Below are 27,578 nucleotides of genomic sequence, written 5' to 3'. Positions count from 1 at the left end.
ACATGCTGAAAGAAAGAGCACACTCACATTCAAAGTGATCAATGGCTAGCCTCCTGATTGATTGGTGATTGTATTATTGCAGTTGCATTTTTGGGAGGATAAAACAAGAGTTGGAGAAAAAGGGACTGGGAGCGAAAGTGCAAGAACGCATCTGATCTTAAATCTGATGGAAAGAATGGAGAGAAATTCTGGCCTGGCCGACCGTGAGGAGAGGGGAGCTGGAATGAGTGAAGATTAAAAGAGGAGCAGAACAGGGGTGGTATGGACATAGATAAGGAGGCGTGCTAGCTCATCAGTAGAATACCACACTAGACTTTCCTCCGGGGGGGTTGAGGACCCTGTTGTGAGAACGAGGCTTGGGTCCCAGATGTGGCTCGTGATTCTTCAGCGGCTCGGCGGCCTGATCTTTTTCAACAGGCACCGGGGGAGGAGGGGTCGCAGGGGTCGCAGGCTCAGGCTCAGGCTCAGGCTCAGGCTTAGGCTTAGGCTTAGGCGGGGCCAAGACTGGGGTGGGCTCTTCTTTGGTGGGTGTAGGAGCTGGGGGGGCGGGCTCTTCCTTCACCTCAGGTGTGATGACCACAGCTTGGGGGGCTGGGTGAGGAAAATATGGGAATAAGTCGGCATTCAAATACACACAATGAAGAATCAATTCAACGGATATCTGCATTTGTTACTATAAATGTACGGACTTGAAGTTAGGGGGTAAATAAAAATCAAACAATATCTTTTAAGTAGCTTAACTCACCTGGAGACTGAGGCTCAGGTCCCACGCTTAAATTGTCCTGTGAAATTTAAAGATATTTTACAGTTAAAAGGACATTTTAAATGCGGGCGTTTGCAACAGCAGTGGCAATAACACGGCTGGCCTGAGCTTCCCCACAGTAAACCAGCTGCATCACAGCTCTGTGCTACAGACCATAGCTCAGTGATGCAATATGGCAGACATCTTATTTGTGCTGTCGTATTTTCAGTTATAAAAATGGGACTAAAACATATGCTGCTTGTGATTCTTCAATAAGTTACAACAAGTGATTATTTGAAAACTACTTGACTTAAAGGAAGCACAGAAATGTTCACTAAAGTTGAAATACAAATAAGCTCTTTCAAAGGCAATTCACCATTTATAAGCTTCCCAAGGCTAAACTAAATGGCTACATTAAGAAAAAAAAAGACTCCTCAAAATCCTCACTTGCAGAAAAATAACTAAACAATTGGAAAAGAAAAAAAAAGGCCACTTGAGATTTCTGTCTAAGCCAAGATTGTAGAAATAGACCTTTTGGACATGTTGTCATAAAGTCAACTGTGGTGAAATCTTTCAGATAATGAAAAGGACATGTGGCTCCTGGGTGCCGGTGCTAAAACTAACATCCCATCTATGAACTTGTTTTACCATTGTATTAGCAGGTAATACATGGACAAATTAACCTTCTATCCTGTACTACAAATACATGAAAAAGAAGGCCATAGTGGGGAGGAGAGATTTCACTGCCTGCACACCGTTTTGCAGCTCTATTGCTGCTTCAAACCTGTGATAGGTCATTTCAGAACAGGCCTGTAGGTCACCAATTTGCACCACTGACCCGTCCACACAGGAGACTGACTAAATGTGTGGCTAGCTGACTGGGAACTATTTCAGTACCTTTGGCTTATTTGGATGGCCTCGACTCGGACTTTGCACAGGGGCTTTTTCTGGACCTCCGAATATGTTGCTGGTTTGTCCACCTGGGGGCATATTTCTCTGTGGCTGAGCTGGCGGTTCAGACTCGCCAAATATTCCACTTGTCTTACCTCCTGCATAAAGCAACAACAAAACAAAAAAAAACGAGTCAAGAGCAGGTATTGAGACATAATACAATCTAATATCGCTGTTCTGACCCGGAGGGTTGGAGCGTTTGGGGTTACTTTCAGGCTGCTCCGGTGACCCAAAAATGTTCGAAGCCATCTTATGGGGTTTTCTGGACGCTGCCGCATCATCTTCAAATCCTCCAAACAGGTTACTTGAACCACCTCCAGGAGGCCGCAAAACCCTGCAGAAGACACCACAGTGTAACACTTCATCTACAATTCCCTTACAACTTATTTTTGGATGGTCTGCATTGCTGCACATGTAGAGGACAACATAGACTTCCGGCATTTGACACAGCCAGACCAGCGCGATCCAAGCTAATGTTTAATTAAACTTGTTTGGGTGCTGACAACAACAAAAAAAAACAAAACCCGAAGATAAACACAGAAAACAATAACTGCGGTCAAATAAGAAGCCGTCTTGCGTGTTGGATCACGCTGAGATTGGCGTCATTCTCAAAAACCTTTAATACAAATTCGCCTTATTACAAAGGCCAGAGATTGTGGGGAAGTTTGAATCCCATAAGAGATGACGCAGGGAAAAAAAGCATCAAGTCTTGGGAGAAACTAAAACGACCGAACAAACGAGACCATGGCGCCGCGGTTAGCGGGTACAAAGCGGAGCAGCCTGGAGTGGTTTTTCACACTTCCGCAGGAGCGGCGGACAACGCCTGGTCGGTTAGCATGCAGGCTAACACTTAACACTTAAGTGCGCTAACACTCGAAAACTCGCACCAACCCGACAAGATGTTTGACAACTCCAGGCAGAAGCAGACGTCAAGGCTACGCGTAACGGCTGCGGCCGAAAATGAGGTTGCAAAAGCACTTAACATTTGTCGCGGAACAATAACTTGATAGCTTGACTGGCCGCCTGCTACAGAAACAAGACCTTGTTCGCAGTTCCTTTTCGTGGACGTCAAGGCTCGGCGACCATATTTCCCCCTCACCTTGAACTCGGTTTTGATCCAGTATCCAACCCTTGGAACATGTTGGTCGAAGTCATGGTGCTTTGATTTCAAGCCTTCAAGTTTCTGAGGACAACTTCGTCAGTATGCCAACTGGACGCTCAGCCACTTCCTTGCTGCTTGCGCGTGCCCAACCAAACTCGCGAGTGAGGAATTTCAGTCCACCCGACACTGACTCGGAGGAATATTATTGGTTGCCTGCCAGTCTGCTGGGCTGCACGGTGCGCTCGTTTCATGTCACGGCGCAGCCCGCCTAATGTTGAACTCCTCAGACGAGAAGAGACGTGATGAGCGACGACCATGCCACTGATATAGTTGACAACTGTAAGTCATTTGGACATTGATTCCTTCATGAAATATATGTGCGAGGTGTTGTGCCTTACTAAAATTGCAAAGAAGTATACTGTTTTATCTAAAAAAAACCAAAAAAACAAGAAAGAAGTCCAAAATTAATCATGAACTATTCCTTACTAAGCTATAACAAAAGTACAGAAGCCATTGCCACAAAAATAATTTTTTTTCAAAGCCGATACAACTACATAATTTCCGATACACCCTTAGCCGGGTGGCTGTCGGTGTAGTTAAACAAAAATTCAAACGCTATCTGCCTATTGATTGGTCCACAATCATGACGGTCACATTTTGAACGGAAGGTCTTTTATATACAAATAAGTTTAATGCGTCAATCCTTCTTTGTGCGGTACCACATTGATTAAAAAGAACAGCAGTATTCAATTAAAGACAAATCTTATTAACTTTGACAAGGACAGGAAAAGAATGACAATTGGTCCCTCGCGAAGGGCTTTGCCCGCCAGCAATTGGTAGAACGCGTTGTCAATCAACATTTGAAACGCCCGCCTCCTGGATTTCTGGCCAATCGAATGATTTGTTTTCCAGTTGTAGTGGGTGTGTCTATGCGCGTGGAAACTCATACCGCAACAACTGTCATTTAGCTGGACTGCTGCCGCCAGCTAGCAATGCTAACTTATTCTTCCATTGGGCATATTACAACCAACGGGCGTCCACATCAGGTAACCATTAACGTTTGATCTATATTTTAAACTATGAATAATATGCGTGTTGTTTTGTCTCTATCGTTAGAGCCGTTCAACTTCTTCATTCGCCTTAGAGTTAACCTTAGCAGGGCAGCAGCGTCCATGCTAGGTAACATGTCTTATGTGGAAGGTAAATGCTGCACAACTTATTAGTACAGAGTTTATAATCGTTATCAAGAATAATTTACTGCATTGCGCTTCCTGAATACAACAACTACTAAAACAGTGTTTAAAAAACTGTTCTCACCTAATAGAGGCAAGACGTGATTGTGTCAAAATCATCATAAAGTAATTTGGGTGGCTTTATTTTTGCCCCCTAATAAAGGGCATTAATTTATGAATTTAGTGTTGATTATTCTCTCAGATCAGGTAGGTTTGTGCATCAAGACAAACATAGCGACAATCGAATGATTGAAGTGACTCAAGCTGTCAGATTTAAAGATGGAAACATGATGGAACTTTATAAAAGTTAGTATGTATGAAGTATGGCAGCGATCACAAAAGTTATTTTTTTGTGGTAAATACCTTGTTTGGATGTCAACTTTAAGAAGACAAAGAAAAAGCGCGAATAAAGTTTGAATGGGAATAACGAAACCGGCTTTTCAATCATTTCCCGTCCAAACCTAATGATGCCCATAAATCTTCTTTTGTTCAACTTTCTCTGGCATTCAGCACTTTTGCGCTACATCCTTGGAAATATCCAGCAATGAAAAGAGGAAAGCAATAGCGAAAACGGATCAATAACCACAGTGATTGTCCTTAAGTTGCATCACTGAGTTCCACATCCATCTGTATCATACACTACTGTATATCTTGATGCAAACCGCTGATATAAATCCGAGTTGAACCTGGGCTGATTTAACATTTGGAGAAGCCTCATACTTCTACCAAATACAACAGTATGCCTTCATGAAGTATTCCAGTAGCATTAATGTGCATTAAAGTGATTGTTTCTCGGGCATCATTTCTGCAGTCGATGGTGACGTAGTGACAAGCGAAGGTTCATAAAAACTACGCTTTTCAATTCAAATGAACGCACACGACTCGGACTTTGGAAAATTCTCCCCCGCAGCTTATTGTGAACGTGTCTCGTTTGTCGGTCCTCTAAAAATGATTCAATCCATTGTGATTTTTAAAAAAAAGAGCATTGAGTAATGTTACTGAGAGAAAACAGTTGAACTGCGCAGAGTTCACCTCAGTCGAGGCAGGAGCAAGGAGAGGGCAGAAAGCGGAGAGATCGCTCTGGCTCTTATTATGCTTAATTTGATCAACCTTTGCCTTTCTAACCGCTCGGACTGATGGTGAAGAGAAAGAAGACGTCCCCCACTATAGAAGAGTACGAAAATGGGTAAAAATTGGTTTGAAATTAACACTTTATTTGGAGGTCGAATGCAGCGAGGGTTTTCGTCGTCGTTTCTGCAGGGCGCTAAACTGAAAAGCGCTCGCATTCGCTTTTAGTTGAAATTCCCTCTGAAATATCGCCAATAAGAGCAAAAGGCTACTTGGTTAGGCGCCGGGGGCAGTCGCCAAACTATCTCGTTTGCTGTGTTTCATTTATTTTAACGCGTGAAAGGTATATATTTGGTGTTGTTTTGTTGGGACTGGTGAGGGGATTTGAAACAAACAGCGGCGGCCATGTTGAGAGACAGTGAACGTCGTCTTTAGAAGTTAATTTTGCAAACCGCTTTGCTCCTAAATTGATATATTCTCCACGAATGTGTTCTGGCAGCATGACACCGGGCTCCAGGGAGGGGATCGGTGTCGATGGAGGTAGGATTCCGTCCAGAAAGCCCGAAGGTTGCGACGAGGAGGAGAACGGAGAGCAGGCGAGCGAGGAGCGCAGTACAAAGGGAGACGACGGAGGGGAAATTCTTAATCCATCAACCACGGGTCTCAGCCCAGGTTCAGCTCCGGTTCTCCCCGCCTCTCCTCCGAACCGAACCGGCTCAGGGTCCAGCCAGCATCCCCAGACACCGGCGGAGCCCACCCCTGCGTGTCACGACCAGCATCATTTTCTGCGATCGAGCGTTCGACCTCCGAGCAAACGGATCCGGAAGGATACCGCTGGATCGGCCATCAATGGACATGGCGGGGCAAAATCGAAAGGTACCTCACGGCCACTTTTTGGACAAAAGTGTGTGTTGACGGGATCAGTTGGGGATCTGCTTTAACTTGTGAGCCTGTTTACTGATTGCTCATCAGTTCTGTCTGAACGCTCCCTCGGAGACAGGGGCTGATCCCTGGGTGGATTTCTGACAGCTTCGGCAAACTGAGTAAAACCACGATTCCAACGAGTTCTGGGCTTGTTTTTTAAATAAGGATCTTAGAAGAGCATTTCAGTATAATTGAACCCTGGCTGATCCAAAGGGCTTTTAGGACTGTCATCACAAATCATGGCTTGTATTACTGAGGAGAAAGATCTATTTCAGGGAGCAGGGGTTAGACAAAATTGAACCCATTTTGTGCTGTACTATAAAAAAGGTTTGGTTTATCATCCCTTAATTCTAAACAGCAGTGATTCAAAGTAATAAAACTCAAATTCCTTAGTAAAATAAACAGTGTAAAAAAAATACAGCTTGTGGACAAGCTTTAAGTGTTTAAAGTGCCACCTGACAAGAGGTAAATATTGGTGGCCACTCTTGGAATTATCTATATTTATGGTGCAATACAAGACTTGGAGAAAAGGAACAACATTAGTGAATATTAGAAAGAATGTTAATTCATTTAGAGGATTGTGGCTATTTGCCACTATGTGGTGACATGTTTTTGTTGGAACTATTTTATTAGATTTTGCAGTGACTGGGATATGTTAATGTTTGCATATATGGTCCGGTTTTATGAGCCATTCTCTCATTGACTTGTGCTCTTATTACATTGTTAAAGTCACAGTTGCGGGGCAATAAGACGTCCTATAGAGAGGGTGGATGAAGGAGGTCTGGCACAGGGGTTTACATCACCTCATTAGAACAGAAAACCATCAAATGACAATAGAGGTGATGAAAGTTGAGTAGGTGGAGAAAAAGGCGGCGTTAACGTTTTCTGATAAACAAGACCATTGAGTGGGTTTCTCGCATTGCATTTGCTGCCAGTAATGATGTGTTTAATCAATTCCCTTTGTATTCAGGTAGCCCAGGTTTTGATCCGAGCAGATCTTCATGCTTTGGGCTGCAGTTATTTGATAAAATACATCAAGTATATTGCATTGGCATTTCTGCCTAGAAATCCCCGGTTGTTTACTTGAGAGTAGTGTTGAAATAACAGCTGCCACCGTGCTTCTTTCAATGTGTTTGTGTGGCATTATGCTCCAAACTGGCGTACACTTGTTTGGAGCCCACCAAAATGATCGGATGGTGCTCAATGAAATGTGCAGAGCGGTTGCTTTTCCTGCTTCCTTGCCAGAGTTGAGCCCCAAATAGGGGAAACTCTGCAGGTTTGCCACAAGAATAATTATGTGTGTATTTTCTTTCTAGGTATTTCCTTACTTATACCTTTATGCACCGTTGAAACAGGGGCAGAGAACGGCTCTTCCTCCCAGGGGACAGCCGGACAGTCGGGGCCCATGGCTGGCTCTACAGGGGGAGTGTCCAAGGCAGCTAAAGGCCAGGGGTCTGCTGAGAAGGAGGAACAAACTGGTAACCAGAAGAGAGCCCGTCGGCAGTGGGAGTCTTGGAGCGCTGAGGATAAAAACAGCTTTTTTGAGGGACTCTATGAGGTGAGAGTGTGCATATGTCTTTTTAGGATGAGACCAAAAGGATTTGCAGTTATAGTCCGTCCATTATCTCTTCTTCATCCCCTTCTCGCCTCCCTGCTGCTCTTGTCTACAGCACGGGAAAGACTTTGAAGCAATCCAGAACAACATTGCCATGAAGTACAAGAAAAGAGGCAAACCAGCTCACATGGTGAAGAACAAGGAGCAGGTCCGCCATTTTTACTACAGAACCTGGCACAAGATCTCCAAACACATTGACTTTGCCAACGGTGAGCTGCCCTTTGTCTCTGTCATCCATTAACAAGCAGGACTTCATTGATTATATGTGAACAATTCACATCTCTAGACTATCTTTATCTGTAAGTATTGGATTTTTACAAGGATCTGCCCCCCTGCAGCCTTAAACAGTATTTAAACTGTTTAGTAGCTATGATAAATTAAGGATCTGTTTGTGGATTTTCTTTGAGTCACAGTGACAAATTCTAAAATGTAGAAGTACCATAAGTCATATACCAAATACATGTGTTGCCATTTTTTCCCCCAAAATTCCCACATTCCTGTTTATGTTGCACAGTGTTTGAAAAATATCTGGTTAACAAACAATCTTTCCACTTCCAAGAAGTCCTGTGTATCTTTAATATTATCTTTCTGCTGCATATACACCTGGTATGCTGCCGGTTGTCATGGATGTATGACTTATCTTTCCTTTCCTCCTCAGTCTACTCCAGAGTGCTCAAGAAGTCTTCCCAAGAACTATACGGCCTCATCTGTTACGCCGAGCTCCGCAAAAAAGTGGGAGGATGTGAGTGGAGTGTTGTTTTTCGGTTCTTTTCCTGTTGTTTGCTACATCGGGGATGCAATTAAACACTGCGTGCTTGCAGTCACGAGGGAGAACTGCTCTTTAGGGAAAAAGGGTGTGAAAACATTGTTTTGTGTTGTCTTTCACAGTAATGGATGACAAGAATGTGGCAAAGCTCAATGAACTCATTCAGCAAGGGTGAGTCTGAATGTACAGTTTCAGTCTGGCAGCAGTCACTCGCTTTCTCACCACCCACACTTGTGAACAGAAATGACACCAACATTTACTGCTGTTTATAGGAAGGAATGCCTAAATGTCATAGCTATATTTGTAAGTTTTAGTTGTTTTAACCCTTGAAAAATGCAGACAGGAAGGAAGGTATTGTAAATATTATGAAGACATGAAGGAAGGTTTTCCTTTAAAAAAAAAAAGAAAACAACCCAAAAACATCTGACGTCTTTGATTACCCTTCCCATGTAGAGCTACCACGGTGCGCTTTAAGGGGAGGAACCTACGAATCAAAGCGCCAATGTGTCGAGCACTAAAAAAGCTTTGTGACCCAGACGGTGAGCCTGAGCACGTGCACCATTGCTGGACATGTACCGCACATTCAGCGTAAACACACGCTGGCACATTCAATATTGGTGATGATGTTTGGGTGGGTGTGGGGGTGTGGGTGGAGTTTTGGCAATAACAAAAGAAGCATGTGGGCTCAGGACATTGCCATGGTTACTATGTGGGAAGTGAGGAGGAGGAGGAGCTGGAAGGACACGATAGAGAATCAGAACTGACTGGCTGCAATCTGCCCTCGTTTTCCTAAGCAGCCACATTTGAAGGAAATCTTTGCTTTTACTAGGGATGGAAATTGTCTTTTACCTCTTGTCTTATTACTGTGTCTGCGCATCCCTCAGGTGTGAGTGATGAGGAGGATCAGAAGCCAGTGCGGTTACCGCTGAAGGTGGCGGTGGAGCTCCAGCCCCGCAGTAACTACTCCTGGGCACGTGTTCAGAGTTTAGCCCACAACCCCCGCCTCAGGTCAGATATGCATGATTAGTTCGTCAACAAACTGTTTGATATTGCTAAAAGTTACACTGCATGAATGTCGGTCCCAGGTTCAGAAGTACTGCTCCCCAAACATTTATTTGATCTGACAGGAGCTTAATCGAACTGACTTATGAGTTTCTATGGCTGCAAAAAATGTGAAGTATTTATCATGAAATCCCCAGCCCAGATCAGTCTTGAAAATAGTTTATATATATAGGGTATAGGGCGACATTATTCTTGATTATTTAGTTTGTAGACTTTCAATATAAATTAAACTTTCAATACTTTTTTTATTGTATATATTTTCTTTTGTCTCCAGAATGGTGGTGGAGCTGCACAGGAAAGTCTCCAGCCTCATTGAGTATTTGAAACAGAAGTGGACGTACCACGATCAGCGGATTGTATCCTTTGAAACGCACACTAGGGAGCTGCAAAGTTCTAAATTGATGTTGACAGTGATTCAATGAATAAATAATATATGTGTTGGTTAACACGCTGTAAAATATAAAATCCACGGCTGTAGAAGCATCTGTTTTATGTGTTCTTAACATCGCCCTTCAGCTGGAGAGCCTCAGGGAGAGGGAGGCACTCGAGGGCGGACAGTCCCGCACAGCCTCTCCCAACAAATCGCAACAGGAGGAGCTTTTTCTTTACCCAGCTGAGAGCAGCACGTTGACCACACTGCCTGGTGTCGCCCGCGTGGTCCACTCCAAAGCCTCCTGTACTGTACACTGGACAGAAGCTGGCAAGACACGGCCAAACACAAAGGAATTACCGGCTGCTCAGATTCTAGGCATTCAACAAGTTAGGGCTGGCACCAAAGCTGGACGAGGGAGCACCCCTGGTGCTGGTGGCCCCTCGGGGACGGTATTGAGTGATGGCCGAAGACCCGAGCCCATTAATCCTGAGCCTTCGCAGGACGGTTCTTCAAAGAGCGAGGACAAAACACCCCAGTCTGTTCCCGTCCAGGGCTGTTCTCAGCAGGCTGTGGCCCAGACTGAAGAAGGGATTGAAACGGGACCCTCTGATGGGGGTAAGACTTGCACTGCCGCAGATGCCCCTGGGGGTTTAACAGTGACCAAAAGTGTGGAGAAATCATGTGGCGGTGCTGAAGGCCCATCGGAGCAGTGCAAAGAGGAGCACAACACCAGCGCCTCGTCTGTGGAGGCCAGCCAGACGCCTCCAGGCAAGCCTGTGGTGACGGGCACTGAAGAGGGAGTGTCGCAGGGCTCTGCGTCGGTAGCCAGGGAACGGGCTGTTGAGCAGATCAGGGTGGATGGATGGAGCACCCGTGACTCTGAGAACGTCACGCTGGCTGAACTCTACCTGATGTTTGGGAAACCCGGAAAGCTACAGTTGGAGTACGAATGGCAGTCGGTCCCTCCCAGCAGCCAAGAGAACGGACAAGGATCAGCACAACCCAAGCACCACAGGACACACCGCGTCCTGCGCTGCCTGCTTAGGCTGGTGGCCACTGAAGTCAATCCTAAACCTTTGGTATGGAGTAATGAAAGACTTCCATTGCTTGTGGAAAAGAACGTGTTCTGTTCTTGAGCAGATGGAGTCAGTAATTGATGTTTTCCTTTCAGGCTCCCGAGCTGTGCTCCACAGCCACGTCGCCCATAAAGAACTATCAGGAGGAGCAAACGCAGACTCTCACACCTCCGGGAAAGGGCCCCATAGCGAGCATTCGCAGTCCAAACTGTGGTCGGCAGCAGGCTTCTGTCAGAGGAGCCCGGTTGAACCCATCAAGCTCTGGAGCCTCTGGTATGAAGAGTAGAGTGATTACCTTAGCAGTTATCCTCCCACAATATTCAGGTATTTCACTCATTCCTACTGTTTTCTTTCTTTTTTTTTTTAAGGTGGGCGCAACCTCCCACGCGCTCTCCTGGGGCCAAATGTCAGCAGTGACTCAGAGGGAGGTGTGTTTGCAGTTCCCACCACGTTGCCTCCCAACAGCTCTCGACACAACAGAATGTTTTCCCCCAACAAGGAGGCCGAGCTGTTCAGACAGCAGCTCGACTCTATCAGTGTAAGAGGCAGCAATGCTCGCTTCAGATCGTTTCTCACCAATTCAGCAAAAATGAACGCTCCGAGACTATGCGCTCATTGTTTGTATCCCTTCAGATGCAGTCCGATCTTTTCCTCTCCCGCCAGAGAAAACCTCGAAGCAGACAGCTGCGGAAACCACTGGTGGTTCAGGTATGAGCAGAGCATGAAGATGAGGAAATAATAAAGGCAGATTCATTCTTGAAAATCTGCACTTCACACAGTTGGATTGGGAAAGAGTTGAATATCCGGACTAAGGGGTAACCCGTTTTGTTTCATCTACAGCGAACACTCCTACCCCGAACTACTGGAGATACTCCTCAGCACGTCTGCTCCTTCTCTATCCTTTCCAACTCCTCTGCCACAGGTGAACATCAAGTCGAACCACTGCAACTTTTAAGATGCTCTTATTTTTCTTAACCGTATATTGGCTTTTTATTTTTTTTAATGCAATTGCTCACACACCTGGCTAAGAAGCCCTTTGTGTTCCTCTTGATTATCAGGTTGAATGCTGCATCTAATTTTAGCTCTGTTGTTTTTCCTCCACACAGGAACTGGATCTTTCCGGCCAATACAAACTCGCCTGGCTCCTTCGTCTCGCCTTCCTCTGTCCAAAGCTTCCTCTGCAGCATCCAGCAGCTCTGCAGCAGCTACTCAGCTCTCCAGTATGTACCGCTTTTAAGTCATAAATCTCTTTATTTAGTTTTCCCTGGCCGCTTTGTTACTGTTTTTGTGCATTGGTGAAAGGACTCTACAGATACTGTTTGTTTTATACTTCCCTATGTTGCTTCAGCTCCCTGGTCATTAAACAATTGAACATTTTACTGTAGAATTTTGTCAGTCCCTGTTACTGTCGGCGCTTATCAGATGAGACAAATCCCTGTTTGTACTCTTTCAGGTGCTATTGACCTGGCAGCTAAATCTGCGGGAATCATTCCTGGTAGTCCCAGTCGGGACCTGACCTCGCCCTCTGTTGACAACAAGATGCTGCTGTCTTCCACTCCCATGACTGAAGCCGAGCAAGACACTGAGCTCCTTCAGCATAATATCCCAGAGGTCAGCAGCGCATACATGCACCACTTTGACTCTTTTCTCTTTGCCATCTTGTGGCCATGAGATTCTGATTATCCTATGAGGTAAGCCTCAGCATGCCATGCTTCCAATTTGTTCTTTTTCCAGAATGGAGTACCTCCTCCCTCTCCTGGGGCGACTGGTGGCGGCGACTCTCTCCTCTCACCTCCCAGCGTAGCCACGCTTTTGGACATTTCTCTACCTGGCCCACCTGAAGAAGCTCTGGCCCCTGGTGAATCTCAGACACACATCAGTGACTCCATCATCGAGCTCGCCATCAACTCCGCTCACTATGGTACCTACATTTGCTTTTTCTGATACATGCTTACATCAGAATACAGCTGTCTCATAAAAATCATCCTCCAACTTGTCGAAGACTAATTTCAACGGCTGCTTGTCTGCTACATTGAAGGTGAGGAGGCGCAGCTGTCTCCAGCCAAGTTGAGCGCCACCGACGGCTCCAAACTGCTGACCTCATCTCCCTCAGTCAGTCCTTCAAGAGGCTGGATCCCATCACCCAGCCATGACCCCCAGTGGTACCCCAGTGACTCATCTGACTCCACACTGGGATGTCTTTTGTGTAGGTCTTCTGAATGCTAGAATAAATAAAACGCACTCTCACTTTTGTTTTGTTTCTGCACTCATTTTCCTTTTTCATATTTTCCTTCCAGCCAGCATGGTCACTCCCGATAAGGGGAGACGAACCCCCCTAACCCCATCTGGACCCTCCAGCGGCACAGCATTACTTGGTCCTAGCCTGTTGGACTGCAACTCCCATGATTCCTTTCAGTCCCGTGGCCTTCCTGATGTGGCAGAAGTAAGTGGCAGGTTTAATCATTAAAGGCCTTCTATTATTATTCTATGATTAAAATTTTGAATCAGCTTAATCAAAACGTTTCTGTGGATTAATTTCAATTGATCGCAATTAAATATTCATTTTTAATCTTATTCTTGATCTTGAGGAAAAAAAGGGGGGGTAATTCGTCACAAGCTGGATGACACGTTAGCCGAAGTGCTTGCAGAATCTCTAACACGTGCTTCCCTTTAACATTAATATTAATGTTTTAAGCTAGAACTGCTTCAATTAGAAGAAAATTCCTTTTTGTACATTGAGACCTGCTGTGGTTCTGCATGTTGGGTTTGTTCTGGAGTTACTGTGTTTTAACTCTTTGGTCTTGCGTAAATGGACACTCAGCTTGCCTGCATGATGAGCGAGAGCAGCGTGGACTACATTGCTCGCTTCAACGATCTGGCTCAGGAGCTGGCGGTGACCGAGCCCTCGATCCCACCGCCATGAGGTCGAGAAGACCACCGAGTCCATCTGGAGCTCTTCCTCTCTGTTCTGGAGAAGAGTGTGGCGCAGAAAGCCCGACCCCTAAAGCCATCCCTGCTCTGATTTCTAAAAGTGCAATAATCACCAACGTGAACTTGTTGGGCGTTTGAAACAAGTTTATTTCATTGAACTGTTGTTTAAGGTGAAACACCCTTAAAAAGCAACTTTTGAAAAAGAAAAAGAAAAAGGTGTTTACAAAACACAACCTCATGTACAGAAATATCCAACGCCATATCAGAACGAAAAAATTTTGTGATCTTTGATCTCTTCCTGCTCACTGTGCGTGTGTCGTCGTCAAACCAAGCCCCTGAAATGTGCAAAATCAGCCAAATCTGCCGTTTGGTTAAACAGCGACACACAAGGTCAACATGGTTTAGACTCCTGTGCTCTAAATCAGATTATATTAGGAATACAGCCTCCCCATCGTCTGCATTTGGGCTCAGATTTAGCATCCTTTATGGTGACAGGAAGACCAGAAACGTCCGCGCTGAAGCCATGGTGTTCTGCATTTTGTCAAACCAGGTCAACACTTTTGTACATCTCATTTGCAGTTCAACGGTGATGGCTGCTCGTTCAGCTTCTCTAACCTTTGGGTTTTTCACTTGTATCTTGCACTACAGACGATGAAGTGAGCTGAGCTGATTCAATCCCTCTGTCCCGTAATGTGACCAACAATATTTATTTGAAAGTGTCCTACTTGTCACACTCCCACCAAACACTAAAGCATGTCCTCCAAAGTTGTCTTATCCTTTTGGACCCACTCTTTAAACCAGGTTGCTTGTGCTCAAAACTGCGATTTATTTAACCACGCTGATATTTCACGCGATGACAGAAGCTTTAACTTTGATCGCATATCCGATACGTCACACACGCCACCTGACGTCCCCAGAATTTCACACAAACCAGCAGCCTCCGATATGCAGTATTCATTTATATGTTTTTAAATTCACCTTTATCATGTAGGTGAGTCCAGGTCTTCATTCCCCAAATGTGATTTTAAAAACATTCAGTCTTCTATGAAGCACCTTCTTTGGCCTTTAACTCGGCAGCACTGAATCACCAGTGATGATTAAAGAAAACATGATTCATGGGAGAAATTGCAGTTTTGTTTTTGAAGCTGGTTCCCCTCCCCATTTTGTACAAAGATCATTTTCAGTATTCCCAACATTTTGTAATATATTGTAAATTGTTTTTTGGGCTATTTATTGCAGTTTGGGGATGTAATAAACTTAATTTTTAAGATGAGATGGCATCTAAAAACACAGTTGAAAGTTTTCAGTTTGTAAAAAGTGTTTTTATTCTGTATATAAAGACAATTGCTTTTTCTATCCAGTGGGTGTATATTTTGTGATGACCAGTTCAAGCACTGGTGTGAAATATTATCTTTGCTTCAAACATCTCTGACCAGACAGGCCTCATTAGCTGAAAATGAAGTTATTTAACATAAATATCTCAGAACAATGCCAGAACAGAGCTTGATTATGTACACAAATATACTGCAAAAAATTTAACTGTTAATGTTTTGGACTATTGTGTAGAAAAACAGCATTTCTTTATCGTATGTGTATTAAAAGCACTTTATTTTCTCTAACACGGAATTGTTTTTTTAAAGAAAGTTGTGGGTTAGCTTTTCCTCCTTTCAAAAAGTGATAGTTCAACTGGTTACAAATACGAGCAAAAAAAGACATTTAATTTTTCTCACACACTCCACATGAAGCAGTTGGTTTTGCCCTTTTTGCAGTTCTGCTGTTGCATGAGTCACTCATCTTTTCGTTTTTGTTCCTTGCGAGCACGAGAAGCCATGAGTTTAAAAAAGAGAGCGGGCCACAGTGCGCGCAGGTAAATGGCCAACGAGGGCAACGGTCCTGCCAAAATGACATCGTTGTTCTTTTGACGGACAGCCTTGAGAACTGCCCGGGCCACGTCTGTGGGGTCGCGACCTTGCGCCGTATTCTTGTCCAAAACTGACAACACAGGAAGAAAAGTGAGACGAAGTAATGTTCATACAATAAATCTGGAATTAAATTTGTTTACAAAAATAACCGCCGATGGTATTTGTGAAACGCCTCAGGGGTCTGACCTCCGTACTGGGAGCCGTCTCCTGTGACGGCGTTGATCGACAGGTTGGTCCGGATGTACCCAGGACTGATCACGCTCACACGGATCCCGCAGTGCTCAAGCTCGGCTCGAAGACAGTCGAAGTAGGCCTGGGTGGCGTGTTTAGATGCTGCATCTGACCGAAGTGAACGGAGAGTCTGTAAACAGTTCTAGCCAAGCGGATAGAAACACTTGGATTAATCAGGAGAAACAACTTACAAGCTGATCTATGGGGAATTGCTATCCTCCCCTGGACACTACTAATGGCGACAATATGGCCGCTGTTCCTGCGAACCATGGAGGGAAGAAGAGCTGTAAAGGACAGAAGGAATCTTTAAAACCACATCTCTATAACCTGAGATTGAAGCTGCGTCACTAACCTTGTGTGAGTGCGATAGGCCCAAAATAATTAGTTTCCATAACATCCCGATGGACTGAAATGTGGGTATCCAATATGTTACCGCGGAAACTTATCCCCGCATTGTTGATGAGGACGTCCACGTGGCCATAACATTTCAGGATCTCCTCTGCGGCTCTGTCCACTGTGTGTCTGTCGGCTAGATCAAACACAACGGTGCTGGGAGCGTAAGTCTGGATCAACAGAAGACAACGGAGCATTTACTTCTCAACACAACCTTGAATTTCACTCTTTATTCGTGAATTTAAACAGCTTTGAATTGTTCTATGATCCTCAAAGCCAAAAAGGAAAGAGTAAACCACAGGACGAGAGACAATAATTCACCCACCTGATGGGATCCTGTTGGGTTTGCTGTCAGCTCCTGCACCACCTGCTGTAGGCGGGCTGCATCTCGCCCACACAGCACCAGTCGAGCACCGGCAGCATGGAATATTCTTGCGCACTCTGCAAAACAGAGAACATGCCTTTTTGTTCCCTGTCAGAACAAACACTGCAGACCTTAAACGTTCTGGATTCACTTCCTGGACAATTGACATTTGACTGACTAATTAAAGTTGATACAACACATAAGCTGAAAAGTAAAAAAAGAGGCTGACCTTTGCCCAGTCCAGAGCTGGCCCCTGTGATAACCACTACCGCATCCTGCAGGGAAGCCCCTGGCTTGAGGCGAACAAGAATCCGATAAAGCAAGAAAACACCCGCACCCGCTAAAGCCAAGTGAAGCGCTCCACCTCCAGTGACCCGATCCATGGTAGAAATTCAATGCACAGGTGGTCACAACCACCGCGACCTACAACAAGCACATAACAAATGGGCTGTTTTAATATATTTTTATACAATTTTTGTAAAATTGACAGTTTAACAATAGAAAAGTCTATCAGCATATAATTTTGTAATATACTGGAATAAAAAGATTACAAATGAATGAATTAGCATGACCTTGAAAGAGAATTTCACCAAAAACGTCCTTGTCAATTAATTTATTCTTGCATCTGGGTGTAAAACCACAAACAGTAAGAAATGCCAATCAATCTATTTTTTTGTCTGTCCATGCAGCATGCACATAAATGATACTCTAGGGCACAATAATTTTTTTTAAGGGAATGAAAAGAATTCCAGAAGAGCATTTCTGATATATTTTCTGAGGTACAACTGTTTTAATGACACTTTTACACAATATTCCTTTTACAGTACTATGGAAGTAAGGTCTGGAGGTATATAACAGAGCATAATGCGCCATTAGCTATCATTTGCATTAAAACTTTAATTCATAATCGAATAATTTCACTAATGAAACTCACCTGTCTCGCAAAGATTTAGCTACAATATAGATGAACTGCGAGAATGTGCTACTCACAACGTTTCCGGCATCCCTGTTTTAGTTTGGATAGTTCCGGTATTGCGCGCTAGTAACTGTGGGAGTTGGAGTTTTTCCTTAGCCTACAAGCGTCGCGTGCCAGTTTAATTTCTGAAAGTCGCCACAAGATGTCAATAAAGGTCCGGAGCACAAAGGAGCCGATCACCACGTGTAATTACTGTAAAAAACCAAACTGATCCTCACTTAACATCAGGCAGCCATCAAAATGGCCAAGTACCGCATTATTTAAACAATAGGGTGAGATTTCTGACACCTGTGATTGGGTTATATACATTTGTGTTGCCCTTAATTTCATCAAGGGCAATATATCTGACAAGGAATTTAAATGCATGGTGATTTTTTTTTATTACTAAGAAGGTTTTTGTTGCAGAAGGTGTGCAGAAAATACATATTACTGACCGAATTGGTTGAAAATATTGCCGAATTAGCATTTAGGCTCGTAGCAGTGTTGCTATTGCAACAGATTCACGCAGTCTTGTTTTGGGCAGGTGGCTAATACTGATCTGAGAGCATCAGAAAAGAAAACCAAGTTGGACTCATTATTTTTGAAGGTTTTGGATGTCATAGTTCATCCAGTTATGTGAGCGTGCAGAACTGACTACCTTGGAGGGGTTCCTTTTCGTTTTAAGGATATAAACTGGTCATCAACATGAATTTGCCTGGTTTTCCACCAGAGGAAATCACCATCCTGAGACTATCAGGTTTGGATCCAGACACCTCCTGTATTATAAGGTGCAAAGGTTATTTCACATGTGAGCGTCACGTCTGCTTCAGTTTTGAAGTACTGGATCGGGACCTGTGTGAATATGCCCAAGGAGAAGGTCTTCAGGTGGCCACAGCCCTTTAACACCACAGCTCCTCCACAATCGTCCACGCTGATGTCAGGCCTGGATAACATCATGATAACAGGCCTGGTGATGGACTGTCAATCAGAGTTCTCTTGATTGACCTTGGCCATGAATTTGGAGTCGACCATTCTGTTTTTCAAGCACCAGTTACAGAGCTCCAGGAGTTCTTCTGGGCACACACCAACTCACTGAGGAATTACTGAAAGGAAAGAAGAATATGTTGAGAAGAATATGTTGAGCTAAGCCAAACAATCCAGTGTTGCGGCCGGCCATCAGATGATCTTCTGGAAGAAGATCTTCTTTAAAGAGGAATATATAAAAATGGGGAATCTGGCCCAGACAATAAGGAGTGTCACCTTCCACAGATCAGAGTCCTGGAGGAGAAAATCCTGTCCTTGAACCTGCTGGAAAGGACACAGCTGATCCAGGATTAAAACTTCAGTGGTCTTGCAGCATCCTCTCCTCAATGACGGCTTGTTTATTGGTCCCCAGAGACACATGAGGATAGTCTGCAGATATTCTGGACCAATCTAGAGGTGACGTTTCAGACCAGAACCCCAGCAGGCTCTCTCAGAGCCCTCTTCCAATGACATAAACACATACACAAATGAAGCCAGGCCTGCAATTGGTCTGCAGCTCTGACTCAACCAGGAGACCAGGAGAACGCTTCCTGCATTGTTTACCTTCCAACCATCTCAAGTAATAGAGCGGAGGATATAAGTGCTGGTGTCCATCTGGAAATAATTAGAAGAAAAAACATTTGCCTCACCTGTCTTTAAAATGTGCTAAGGACTTCTGTCAGGAGTCAGGCTCCTTCCTCAAACCAAGACACTCATCGAGAAAGAACATATAGAGAGGAAGACCAGTCCAGAGATGCACAACCTCTTCAACCGCCTGGTCAAAACCTTTCAAACAACCTTCCAGCTCTTCTTGACTGGAGCTGTAGCTCAGTCATTGGTGTCCATACTTTGGACACACGTCCTTATTTGATGGACACAAGTCATGAAATCATGTCTGGACATTCAATGGTCAGAAACTGGTTTTATAGTTTAGGTTTTTATGGTGTGAACTGTTTTAAACAAATACTCCAAAGCCTGTGGAGATTAAAGTATACGTATAACTAATAAAAAACATGTTTTTGTCATAAAGCCAAAATAATCCACCAGTTCTTTCATTGTAGGAAAATAAAGTCCCAGAAAGACTGATTGAGTGCACACCCCCAGTTTCCTGCAGGTAAACCTTACTTAGTGTCAGAAAAGGTTATATAACAATGATTATTTTTCTTTGTGCTTCCTCCCTGCAGTAACAGCATAAAAAGAGGAAGTGCCTTTTTGTAGAAACTGCAATGCAAGAAATAAAATGAGACAGCCGGGCACAGAAGAGAGCAGAGCTAATCAGACATTAGACATTTGGATAACAATGTCAGGGAGGAAGAGAGAGGCCCAAAGACAACGACAGGGGTGATGAAAGGCGGTGGAAACATCAATCTTAACTCAAAAACTGCCTGGCAAACCAGACCAACCAATAACGACCGGCTCATGTCTTCATCCACCACCTGCTTAGTTTCCATCGCTGCTTCCCTCTGCACTCACGCATCACTGAATTTGTATTATTCATCCAGCATGCTGCCTTCGCTACATGAAATTATTTTTTAATTCACTGAGGGGATCAGTGTAAAACTATCCAGTCATTTTAAATCTGATGAAATCAGGACAGTACGGTTGAACACCCGACAAATGAGAAATGAGGCTGATACTTTCCCCCCGCACTAAGCTGACATAAATGCTCCCATATATACTGTCAGCAAAAACATATATGTAGGTAGTGTGTGTGTGTGTGTGTGTGTGTGTGTGTGTGTGACAGAGAGAGAAAGCAATTACCAGAGGTCATCCACCCACAGTGTCACAGAATAATTTTCCAAATCAGGTGAGATCACAGTTTTACTCCTGCATATCAATGTGATTTTTATCTTTTGACTCAATTTTCACGTCCTCTTACGTAATTCTTGTTTGTGCCTTTCCTGACCGAGAAGATTTTTAGAAACGAGGAAATTGACATTAAGCCCTTTGACTTCCTGGACAATGTTGGATTTTTAAAAAAAAATGTCTTTAATTATTTTTAATTAAAATTGTTATATTTACGGCCTCGCACACCTGCAAATCCAGTCAGAACATTATTTATTCATGATTTTACCAATTATGGAAAATATTTTTTGTGAGAGGAAAAAACAAACCCTGGAACCTGCATTCAACAGGGGGAGACTCAACAGGTCAGACAAAGAAATACAATATACGTAAATCCCACAAATCTGTGTATAAAATGTACCGTACGTTAGTTTCTTAGAGGCTGCTCAATGCGTTGACACCGTCGCCCTAATCTAAGAAGGTGAGTGTGTGAGTTTAAGTACATGCATCAAAAATTTGACAGGTACAAATAATGATCTTCAGGCTTCTGCATTTATATTTAGCTTTGACAGAATGAGATCATTTGAATAACAAACTACCTGATACACTAAGTCCACAGAAGGTTCTAGCTTGAATTAAAGAATGAAATAAATGTGCATGGCTTTGCCCCACGTGGGCTCCTGGTGCTCACACACACACACACACGCACACACACACACACACACACACACACACACACACACACACACACACACTCTATGACTCCCTTGTTCAAGCACACATTTCATAAAAGCCAGTGCTGCAACAGATTTATATTTCCATAAAGCAGTATGGATCAAATGGTTTTACGGCCCTGCTTGCTTTAGGGTAGTCTGGAGAGATACACACCATCACACCGAATTTTGCTGTTTTACACACACACAAGGGCATCTTTTTATCCGCATGGTTCTTCTGTAAATTGATCCGATACCTACAGATTGAACACAATCTCTTATTTCAGTGTGACGGCAGAATTAAGTCATAACTGAAAATGAAATTTGTGTCACGTTTCTGGAGTGAGTTTAATAATTAATTTCACGCGTGGTTCGCTTGTGACGCCTTGGCGTTGTTTTAGTTTGTGTTAAATATCTGTAGAAAACTGTGTTCCATTAAGGAATATTTAGAATAATTGAGACTTTCTTGTTTTCTTTGATGTTAAAAGGCTCAATTCAGTGTTTTGAAACAGTGACTACGAGAGAGGTCACATTCAATATTGTGCCAATATTTAATGCTAGTCACTTTAAAAAGAAGTGCAAGATGAAATCTGACACACATATTCAGGCATTCGTGACACAAATATATCAACCTCGACATTTAGTCGGTGATTTTCCACAAAATCCTGATTTCTGTGTCTTTTAGGAAAACTGACTTTGTGTGAGTGCTGATATAACAACATAATGTAAAGGATGCTAACATGTGAGACACACGGCAGCTGAGTGGCAGGTCTATGCACGTGTGTGTGTGTGTGTGTGTGTGTGTGTGTGTGTGTGTGTGTGTGTGTGTGTGTGTGTGTGTGATGGAGGATCTTTATAAAGACCCGATGACAGGGTGTGGTCATTGAGAGACAAATGGAGATAAAAGAAGTAGGGGGAGAGGACGAGGTGACGCGGTGAGGAACGGATGAAGTGGACGGAGGCAGAGAAAGTGAGGGAAAACGGGGGGGGGGGGCAAAAATGCGTTGGTGGGGGCATGGGAAAGAACGAGGTGTGGGAGAAAAGAGGAGATGAGAAAACGAGGGAGCACAGAGGGAGAGAGGAAGGTGGGGGTGGAGGGATGAGCTCATTGCAGTCTTTGGGCTGATGACACGAGGTGTGTGTGTGTGTGTGTGTGGGGGGGGGGATTCGTTCGATGGTCAGCGTCTGAGTACCACATACCACATGTGCGCAGGCGTAAGCACATGTGCATGTACATACGTGTCTCTCTCTCTCTCTCTCTCTCTCACACACACACACACACACACACACACACACACACACACACACACACACACAGTAGCCTGCCCTTTTCTTTCTCTTTTGTTTTAAATAAGTGTATAAACCGTCTGCTCCTTGTGTCTGCCGCCCCTCCACCCCCTCCCTCCCTCTCTCCCTCCCTCCCTCCCTCTCTTCCTCCCTCTCTCCCTCTCTCTCTCTCCCCTCTCTCTCTCATCCACACCCAAGGATACCCTCCCTGCCTCTCTGCCTCCGTCTCACTCAGTCCTTTCCCTCATCCCCTGCACTCTCTAAACTACCGATAGCTCGGCCTGGAGATCCTCCTCCGATGCCCACCCTTACGTCTAGTCCCACTCCTTCGGTGGACGCCTTCCTCTTTCATCCGTCTGCGCTTTGATACTTTACCGCTACCTGTGGAGGTTGTCTGGTTCTTTGTGTGTTTTTCCCCCCTGTTCCTTCTGCCAACCATCAAACAGGGCGCAGCCACCAGGGAGAGAGGCACCATGCTGGGAGTGGACGCGTGCGAGTTCGGGGGTCAGGTGCTCGAGCTGCTGTGGCTAACTATGTGCTACAGAGGTGAGATGCACGAGAAGTTTATGTGTAAATAATTCATTTAAGGCGTTTAAAATGGCAACTTTGGTGGGCAGAATCATAACAATGTCTATAAAATGCCTTAAAAATGCTGTTATATGTATGTATGAATACAGTTTGTGTGTGTGTGTGTGTGTGTGTGTGTTTCTGTGTGTGTGTATGAATGCGTGAGTGTGTGTTCTTGTTCTTGCTACACACTGAGTACCAGAATTTGCATTTTACTAGCAAGGCGAGGACATTTTTGGGAAGTGAAGAAATTTTGGCTGATCCTCACGACTTAAAAGGACAGACTGGGGGTCAAGACAGGGGTCCCCCCTCCCCTCTGGGTTTAGGTTAGAGTTAGAGTCAGGGTCAGGTAGTTAGTTGTGATGGTTAGAGTTAGGGTTAGGGGCTGGGCAATGCTTTATTTCTATGAAAGTCTTCACAAAGATAGAAGTGCAAGGATGTGTGTGTGTGTGTGTGTGTCATGGAGGGTGTGGAGATTTTTATTATGAAGCACGCAGCCACGCGGACTAAAGATGGCTGATCAATGCTTATTGATCAGATTCTGCACTACTCTGTGTTGTGCTTGTGCTGCAAGCTTTTGTAATTGTGTTTCAGCACACACACACACACACACACACACACACACACGCACACTGCAGCAGTGCCGAACAGTTAAAGATGGTGGCGCAATGGTCGTAAGAAAACACAAGAACTAATCTCCAAATGGACCTCATGGAAACAGAAACGCCCTGTGAAGTGGCCGTGAATGATCGGTCTCATTAAGGGTCTGAATTTTCAACAGCAGCTTGAATCGATCAGCATGCGGGCGGCGGGGGATCCGCTCTGAGTCTGCTTCCTGTGTGGCCCTGGCTGCCGAGTCATCGGCTAATTGGGAAAAGTATAGTTTATTGATCAATACTTGTCCCATAGGAGGAAAAAATCATGAAATATTTGACTTGTAGAATGTGGAACTCCAACATGAGGAGCTTTTGATGGAAGCGTGGGAGGTGACGGAGCAGAAGGTAAACAGCAGAGCAACGGAGGCTGGCGGGGGAAGATGAGTGGAAATGGTCTGAAAAAAGAGGAGGCGGAAGATGAAGGGATGCTTTTGTTTAATGCTGGGAATCCAACCAGCGAAATGAGCTAAACCAAACGAGATGACGAGCTTTCCCCAGAACAACTGGACGGAACAAGTTAGGTGTGTGTTAGAGAGGGAGCGAGAGGGTGAGGGCGTGCTGCTCTGAGCTGTCAGTCAGGATAACTGCAGGGTGATTAAACTGGGGGCCAAACCGTGAACATTTCCCAGTTTGGCCCCGTTCAGCTCCTCTCTTTAACCCCGTCGGTGTGCGTGCAGCTCACCTGACGTGTTGAGGAGACCCAGCGGGGGGTCTTCACCACTTCCTTTGTTTCCATCTCCGTAGTGACAAATGAAGTTGTACAGGGAGCCAGACGTGCGCGGGGCTAATCAAGTCAGTCAATAAGACAACCTGCAGTTCCGACGAGGCTGACGGGGCAGCTGAGGACACGCGTATGTGTGTGTCTTCCTGGCCTCTCTGCGGTCATATTCAACATCCCTGACATTTGTCAGCCTAAAAGCAAAACACCTTTAACTTTTTGGCATAAATGTCATATAAAAAAAAAACAACACTTGCGGTGTTTCTACTGAGGGGTTTTGAGATCAGTTACTGAAGAGGTGTGCGCAGACTGTAAATCTCCCAGATGAGAGAGTCGCTGTGGTTGTGTTGTGTTTGGTATGAGGGTCACGCACTGACAGCAGCCTCAAAGATGGAAGCACCCCTGCTCATAAAGCCCGGCATAACGCTGTTATGTTGGCCATTATTCCTTTATTGTACAAGCTGTTAGTGGGTCTGCAGAGCTCGTCAACTCTGTGTGTATGTGTGTGTATTTGAGTGTGTTTTTATGGTCCTTTGAGTCTTGCTGTGACAATTATCTTCTAACACTGTAACAAGGCCTCAGGAACAGTGAAACTCTCACACACTTACACACACAATGGTAGACATGCACTGATTGTGAAAAATAGTGGCTTTTTTAGTAGATGATTACACATTTAAAGGAATTCAGAGATGGGATGTTAGTACTCCTTTATGTCTTTGTTAGCATGTGGCTAGTGTCGCTCTCTGGTGTCCTGGATTGTTGTTTGTCAGCATATCACAGGTGCAGATGGTGGCTGCAGCTCCCTGAAGCATTTTAATGCATCTTTCTCAAATACTGTAATTTCAGCCTCTGTGAGCCACGTGGTGTCTGTTTATGTGCCATTTCGGATCGAGCTTCGGTTTCAGTGACCAGGATCAAGGCAGCTCCTGCACCAGAAACCATTCCGATGTTTCTCTGACCAAGAATTGATTCTGATATCAAGTGATCAGGATTTAAAGTCAGTCATTTGGTCATCAGTGGTCGTTATCATCTTGCACTGTGTTTCACCTGTGCTCAACATCACGCTAGAAATAAGATGAGTGGTACTAGATCGGGTATCAGGTCTTAAGGGAAAATACAGTAGATGGTGTCACTTTCTCCTGCCCCCACCCACACTCAGATGCCCCCACCCTCCCACATATTTTTCCATTTGTGAAAACCAGTCTCTAGAAGCCCGGAAACCGGTTTGTACCAAAGATGCTCTTAAATTTATCAAGGGTTTTTTATCAAGGGTTTGATTTTAATTGACAATGATGTTTGAGAAAAACCTTGAAACATAAATATGTGTGTGTGTGTGTGTGTGTGTGTGTGTGTGTGTGTGTGTTGAAATGTTTATTCATTTAATTTCTGCGTGGTTTAAAAAATATTCCACTGTCACAGCAACAGTGATGTTAGTCGACAGGGGTTGAAAGGGTTTCCATGGTGACTGTATTTGGCTGACTGGGTGAGGTATTTTCACACAGACACACACAGACACACCCAGACACACACATTGAGGGCTGTAGCAAGTAAACCACTGGATCCTCTCATTTCTTCAAAGGGCTGTTTAAAACTGGGTTTTAAGGTTAAGGTTAGAATGAGATTTAGATTGAGATTAAGGAAAGGACCTGGGGAATGCATATGTCTGTGAAAGTCCTCGCAAAGAAAGAAGTCAAAGATGTGTGTCTGTGTGTGTGTGTGTGTGTGTGTGTGTGTGTGTGTGTGTGTATGACAGGGATTAACGAGGACTTCCTGTGCGTGATGCTCTGTAGTTGTTACACCATAGCATGTCCTTTCTTTGGAAGTACAGAAAAATATGAAGAATTAAAGAATCATCAACAGATTACAGCTATTCCAAAAAAAATACCCTGTCCTTTAAATCTTTGGCTATCCAGCTCAACGCTAACTGCCCCCTGCAGCAGTCACAGCCTTGGAACAGGTGTGGGCTTGATTTCAACCACTGGCTGCATTCTTATGTAAAATCATTTTTCAATACGAAGCCACTGTGGGAAAATCTTACTGTTCAACTCTGACAGGATGCAAATAATTCTTTCAAAACCACTCTTCTTCCCTTCTGTCTGGAAGGTCTGATGGCTGACAAGAACGAACTGGCGACGAAGGAGGAGGAGGAGGAGGAGGAGGAGACAAACCTGGGCTACACTCCTCCGGCACCGAAGAGTCTGAAGGAGATCCAAGAACAGGACAAAGACGATGAGAGTCTGCTCAAGTACAAGCAAATGCTGCTGGGGGATCCGCTGGGGGCTGTAGGTGTGTATGCCCATCATCCGGTGGGAGGGGAGCTGGAGAAATGTCTCATCTTCCACACGCACATTCCTCCCAGTCTTTGATCAAACACACACCCCACAACAGACGTGGTCCCAGCAGTAATTGTTTGGTAGCCGCGAGGGCTTATACACAATCTTTGGACTGGACTTTATTCTCCTCCGCCTGTACAACCTCATTTATATTGAAAAAGAGGGGAAAAAATAACAAACCCACACAGGAACCCATCTTTGTCTTCAGGCTAATCTCTCCCGGTATCTGTATCCTGTCCCTGTGTTAAGCTAGCCGGCCATAACAAACAGATGAGCTAATGAATACTTAAATGACTTCTCATCCTCTCCTCCGTCCTGCAGACGCTTCGTTGCCCTGGCTCCAGGTGCTCCGGATCGCTCTGCTCTGCGACGAGGCACCTGAACCAATCGCCATGGACCTGTCAGGTATGCGCCCACCCTTCCTGCTCTTTGACCCTGAGCTGCTTGAATGCAGGAGCACACGTGTGCCGGGCCGAGCCGTGCCGCTCCGCTCCGCCCTACCGCATTTTCTGTGCAGAAAGACTGCAATGGGTGTGTCCGCGGGAGAGAGATGAGGGATGAATGTTTGACTAGCGGGCAAATATTGACCGCCTCTTGGGCGACGGGGTATGGAGGGGAATTTTGCACATGTGCCGCAAGCGATAAGGCCACAAAAAAACGGAGCAGACGACAGCAAGACCGTCTCGGGTGTGATCATATTTCACTGTGTGCGTGGGCTGCACTGGGTTTTCTGAGGATCTTCCACCTGACGGAACACCGACACATTAAAAAGAAGCACAATCGCAACGC

General features: G+C 44.7%; 4 protein-coding genes across 6 annotated transcripts in view; 2 read left to right on the top strand and 2 right to left on the bottom strand.

Annotated features, from left to right (window-relative positions):
• Positions 1–239: 239 nt before the first annotated feature.
• Positions 240–2,924, bottom strand: jpt2 (Jupiter microtubule associated homolog 2). The gene is given in 5 exon segments (NM_001170351.1): positions 240–591; positions 746–782; positions 1,640–1,791; positions 1,876–2,027; positions 2,793–2,924. Coding segments are annotated over 5 exon segments (696 nt in total). The 5' UTR covers positions 2,849–2,924; the 3' UTR covers positions 240–292.
• An 808-nt stretch (positions 2,925–3,732) lies between these two features.
• Positions 3,733–15,159, top strand: cramp1 (cramped chromatin regulator homolog 1). 3 transcript variants are annotated; one of them, XM_011603768.2, is made up of 20 exons: positions 3,733–3,841; positions 5,595–5,971; positions 7,375–7,577; positions 7,690–7,843; positions 8,293–8,376; positions 8,523–8,571; positions 8,854–8,939; positions 9,285–9,408; positions 9,737–9,818; positions 9,979–10,914; positions 11,007–11,184; positions 11,280–11,449; positions 11,545–11,619; positions 11,752–11,833; positions 12,018–12,131; positions 12,365–12,522; positions 12,646–12,832; positions 12,950–13,117; positions 13,209–13,354; positions 13,733–15,159. In XM_011603768.2, the coding sequence occupies exons 2-20, from the start codon at positions 5,596–5,598 to the stop codon at positions 13,832–13,834; spliced, it is 3,474 nt and encodes a 1,157-aa protein (XP_011602070.1). In that variant the 5' UTR covers positions 3,733–3,841; position 5,595; the 3' UTR covers positions 13,835–15,159. The 3 variants fall into 3 exon arrangements, with proteins under 3 accessions (XP_011602070.1, XP_029692238.1, XP_011602069.1); XM_029836378.1 differs by lacking the exon at positions 3,733–3,841 and adding an exon at positions 4,929–5,201; XM_011603767.2 differs by lacking the exon at positions 3,733–3,841 and adding an exon at positions 4,930–5,213.
• A 274-nt stretch (positions 15,160–15,433) lies between these two features.
• Positions 15,434–17,805, bottom strand: dhrs7b (dehydrogenase/reductase (SDR family) member 7B). The gene is made up of 7 exons (XM_003964451.3): positions 17,687–17,805; positions 16,982–17,175; positions 16,714–16,829; positions 16,348–16,558; positions 16,187–16,279; positions 15,951–16,103; positions 15,434–15,834 (listed from the first exon to the last, which is right to left on the bottom strand). Exons 2-7 carry the CDS (start codon positions 17,133–17,135, stop codon positions 15,629–15,631), a joined length of 933 nt encoding a protein of 310 aa, XP_003964500.2. The 5' UTR covers positions 17,136–17,175; positions 17,687–17,805; the 3' UTR covers positions 15,434–15,628.
• A 4,886-nt stretch (positions 17,806–22,691) lies between these two features.
• LOC101065415 (rho GDP-dissociation inhibitor 2-like) overlaps positions 22,692–27,578 on the top strand; it is an 11,735-nt gene continuing 6,848 nt past the window's right edge. Inside the window, exons 1-3 of the mRNA XM_029836927.1 lie at positions 22,692–23,061; positions 26,560–26,742; positions 27,111–27,194. Coding sequence (XP_029692787.1) covers positions 22,989–23,061; positions 26,560–26,742; positions 27,111–27,194 — 340 coding nt within the window. The 5' untranslated portion in view covers positions 22,692–22,988. The remainder of the gene's footprint in view (positions 23,062–26,559; positions 26,743–27,110; positions 27,195–27,578) is intronic.

The sequence above is a fragment of the Takifugu rubripes genome, chromosome 5 (assembly GCF_901000725.2).
Source record: "Takifugu rubripes chromosome 5, fTakRub1.2, whole genome shotgun sequence".
In the NCBI taxonomy this organism is placed as follows: Eukaryota; Metazoa; Chordata; class Actinopteri; order Tetraodontiformes; family Tetraodontidae; genus Takifugu; species Takifugu rubripes.
This window is presented reverse-complemented; position numbering and strand designations above follow the sequence as displayed.

Coding starts and splice junctions, on each gene's coding strand:
- cramp1 (XM_011603767.2), top strand. CDS start 5,164: ATGGTGAAGAGAAAGAAGACGTCCCCCACTATAGAAGAGTACGAAAAT. Junction 8,377..8,522: donor CCGCAAAAAAGTGGGAGGAT/GTGAGTGGAGTG, acceptor TGTCTTTCACAG/TAATGGATGACAAGAATGTG. Junction 13,118..13,208: donor CACACTGGGATGTCTTTTGT/GTAGGTCTTCTG, acceptor TTTTCCTTCCAG/CCAGCATGGTCACTCCCGAT.
- dhrs7b (XM_003964451.3), bottom strand. CDS start 17,135: ATGGATCGGGTCACTGGAGGTGGAGCGCTTCACTTGGCTTTAGCGGGT. Junction 16,830..16,981: donor CAGCTCTGGACTGGGCAAAG/GTCAGCCTCTTT, acceptor TCTGTTTTGCAG/AGTGCGCAAGAATATTCCAT. Junction 16,104..16,186: donor AATTCCCCATAGATCAGCTT/GTAAGTTGTTTC, acceptor CACTTCGGTCAG/ATGCAGCATCTAAACACGCC.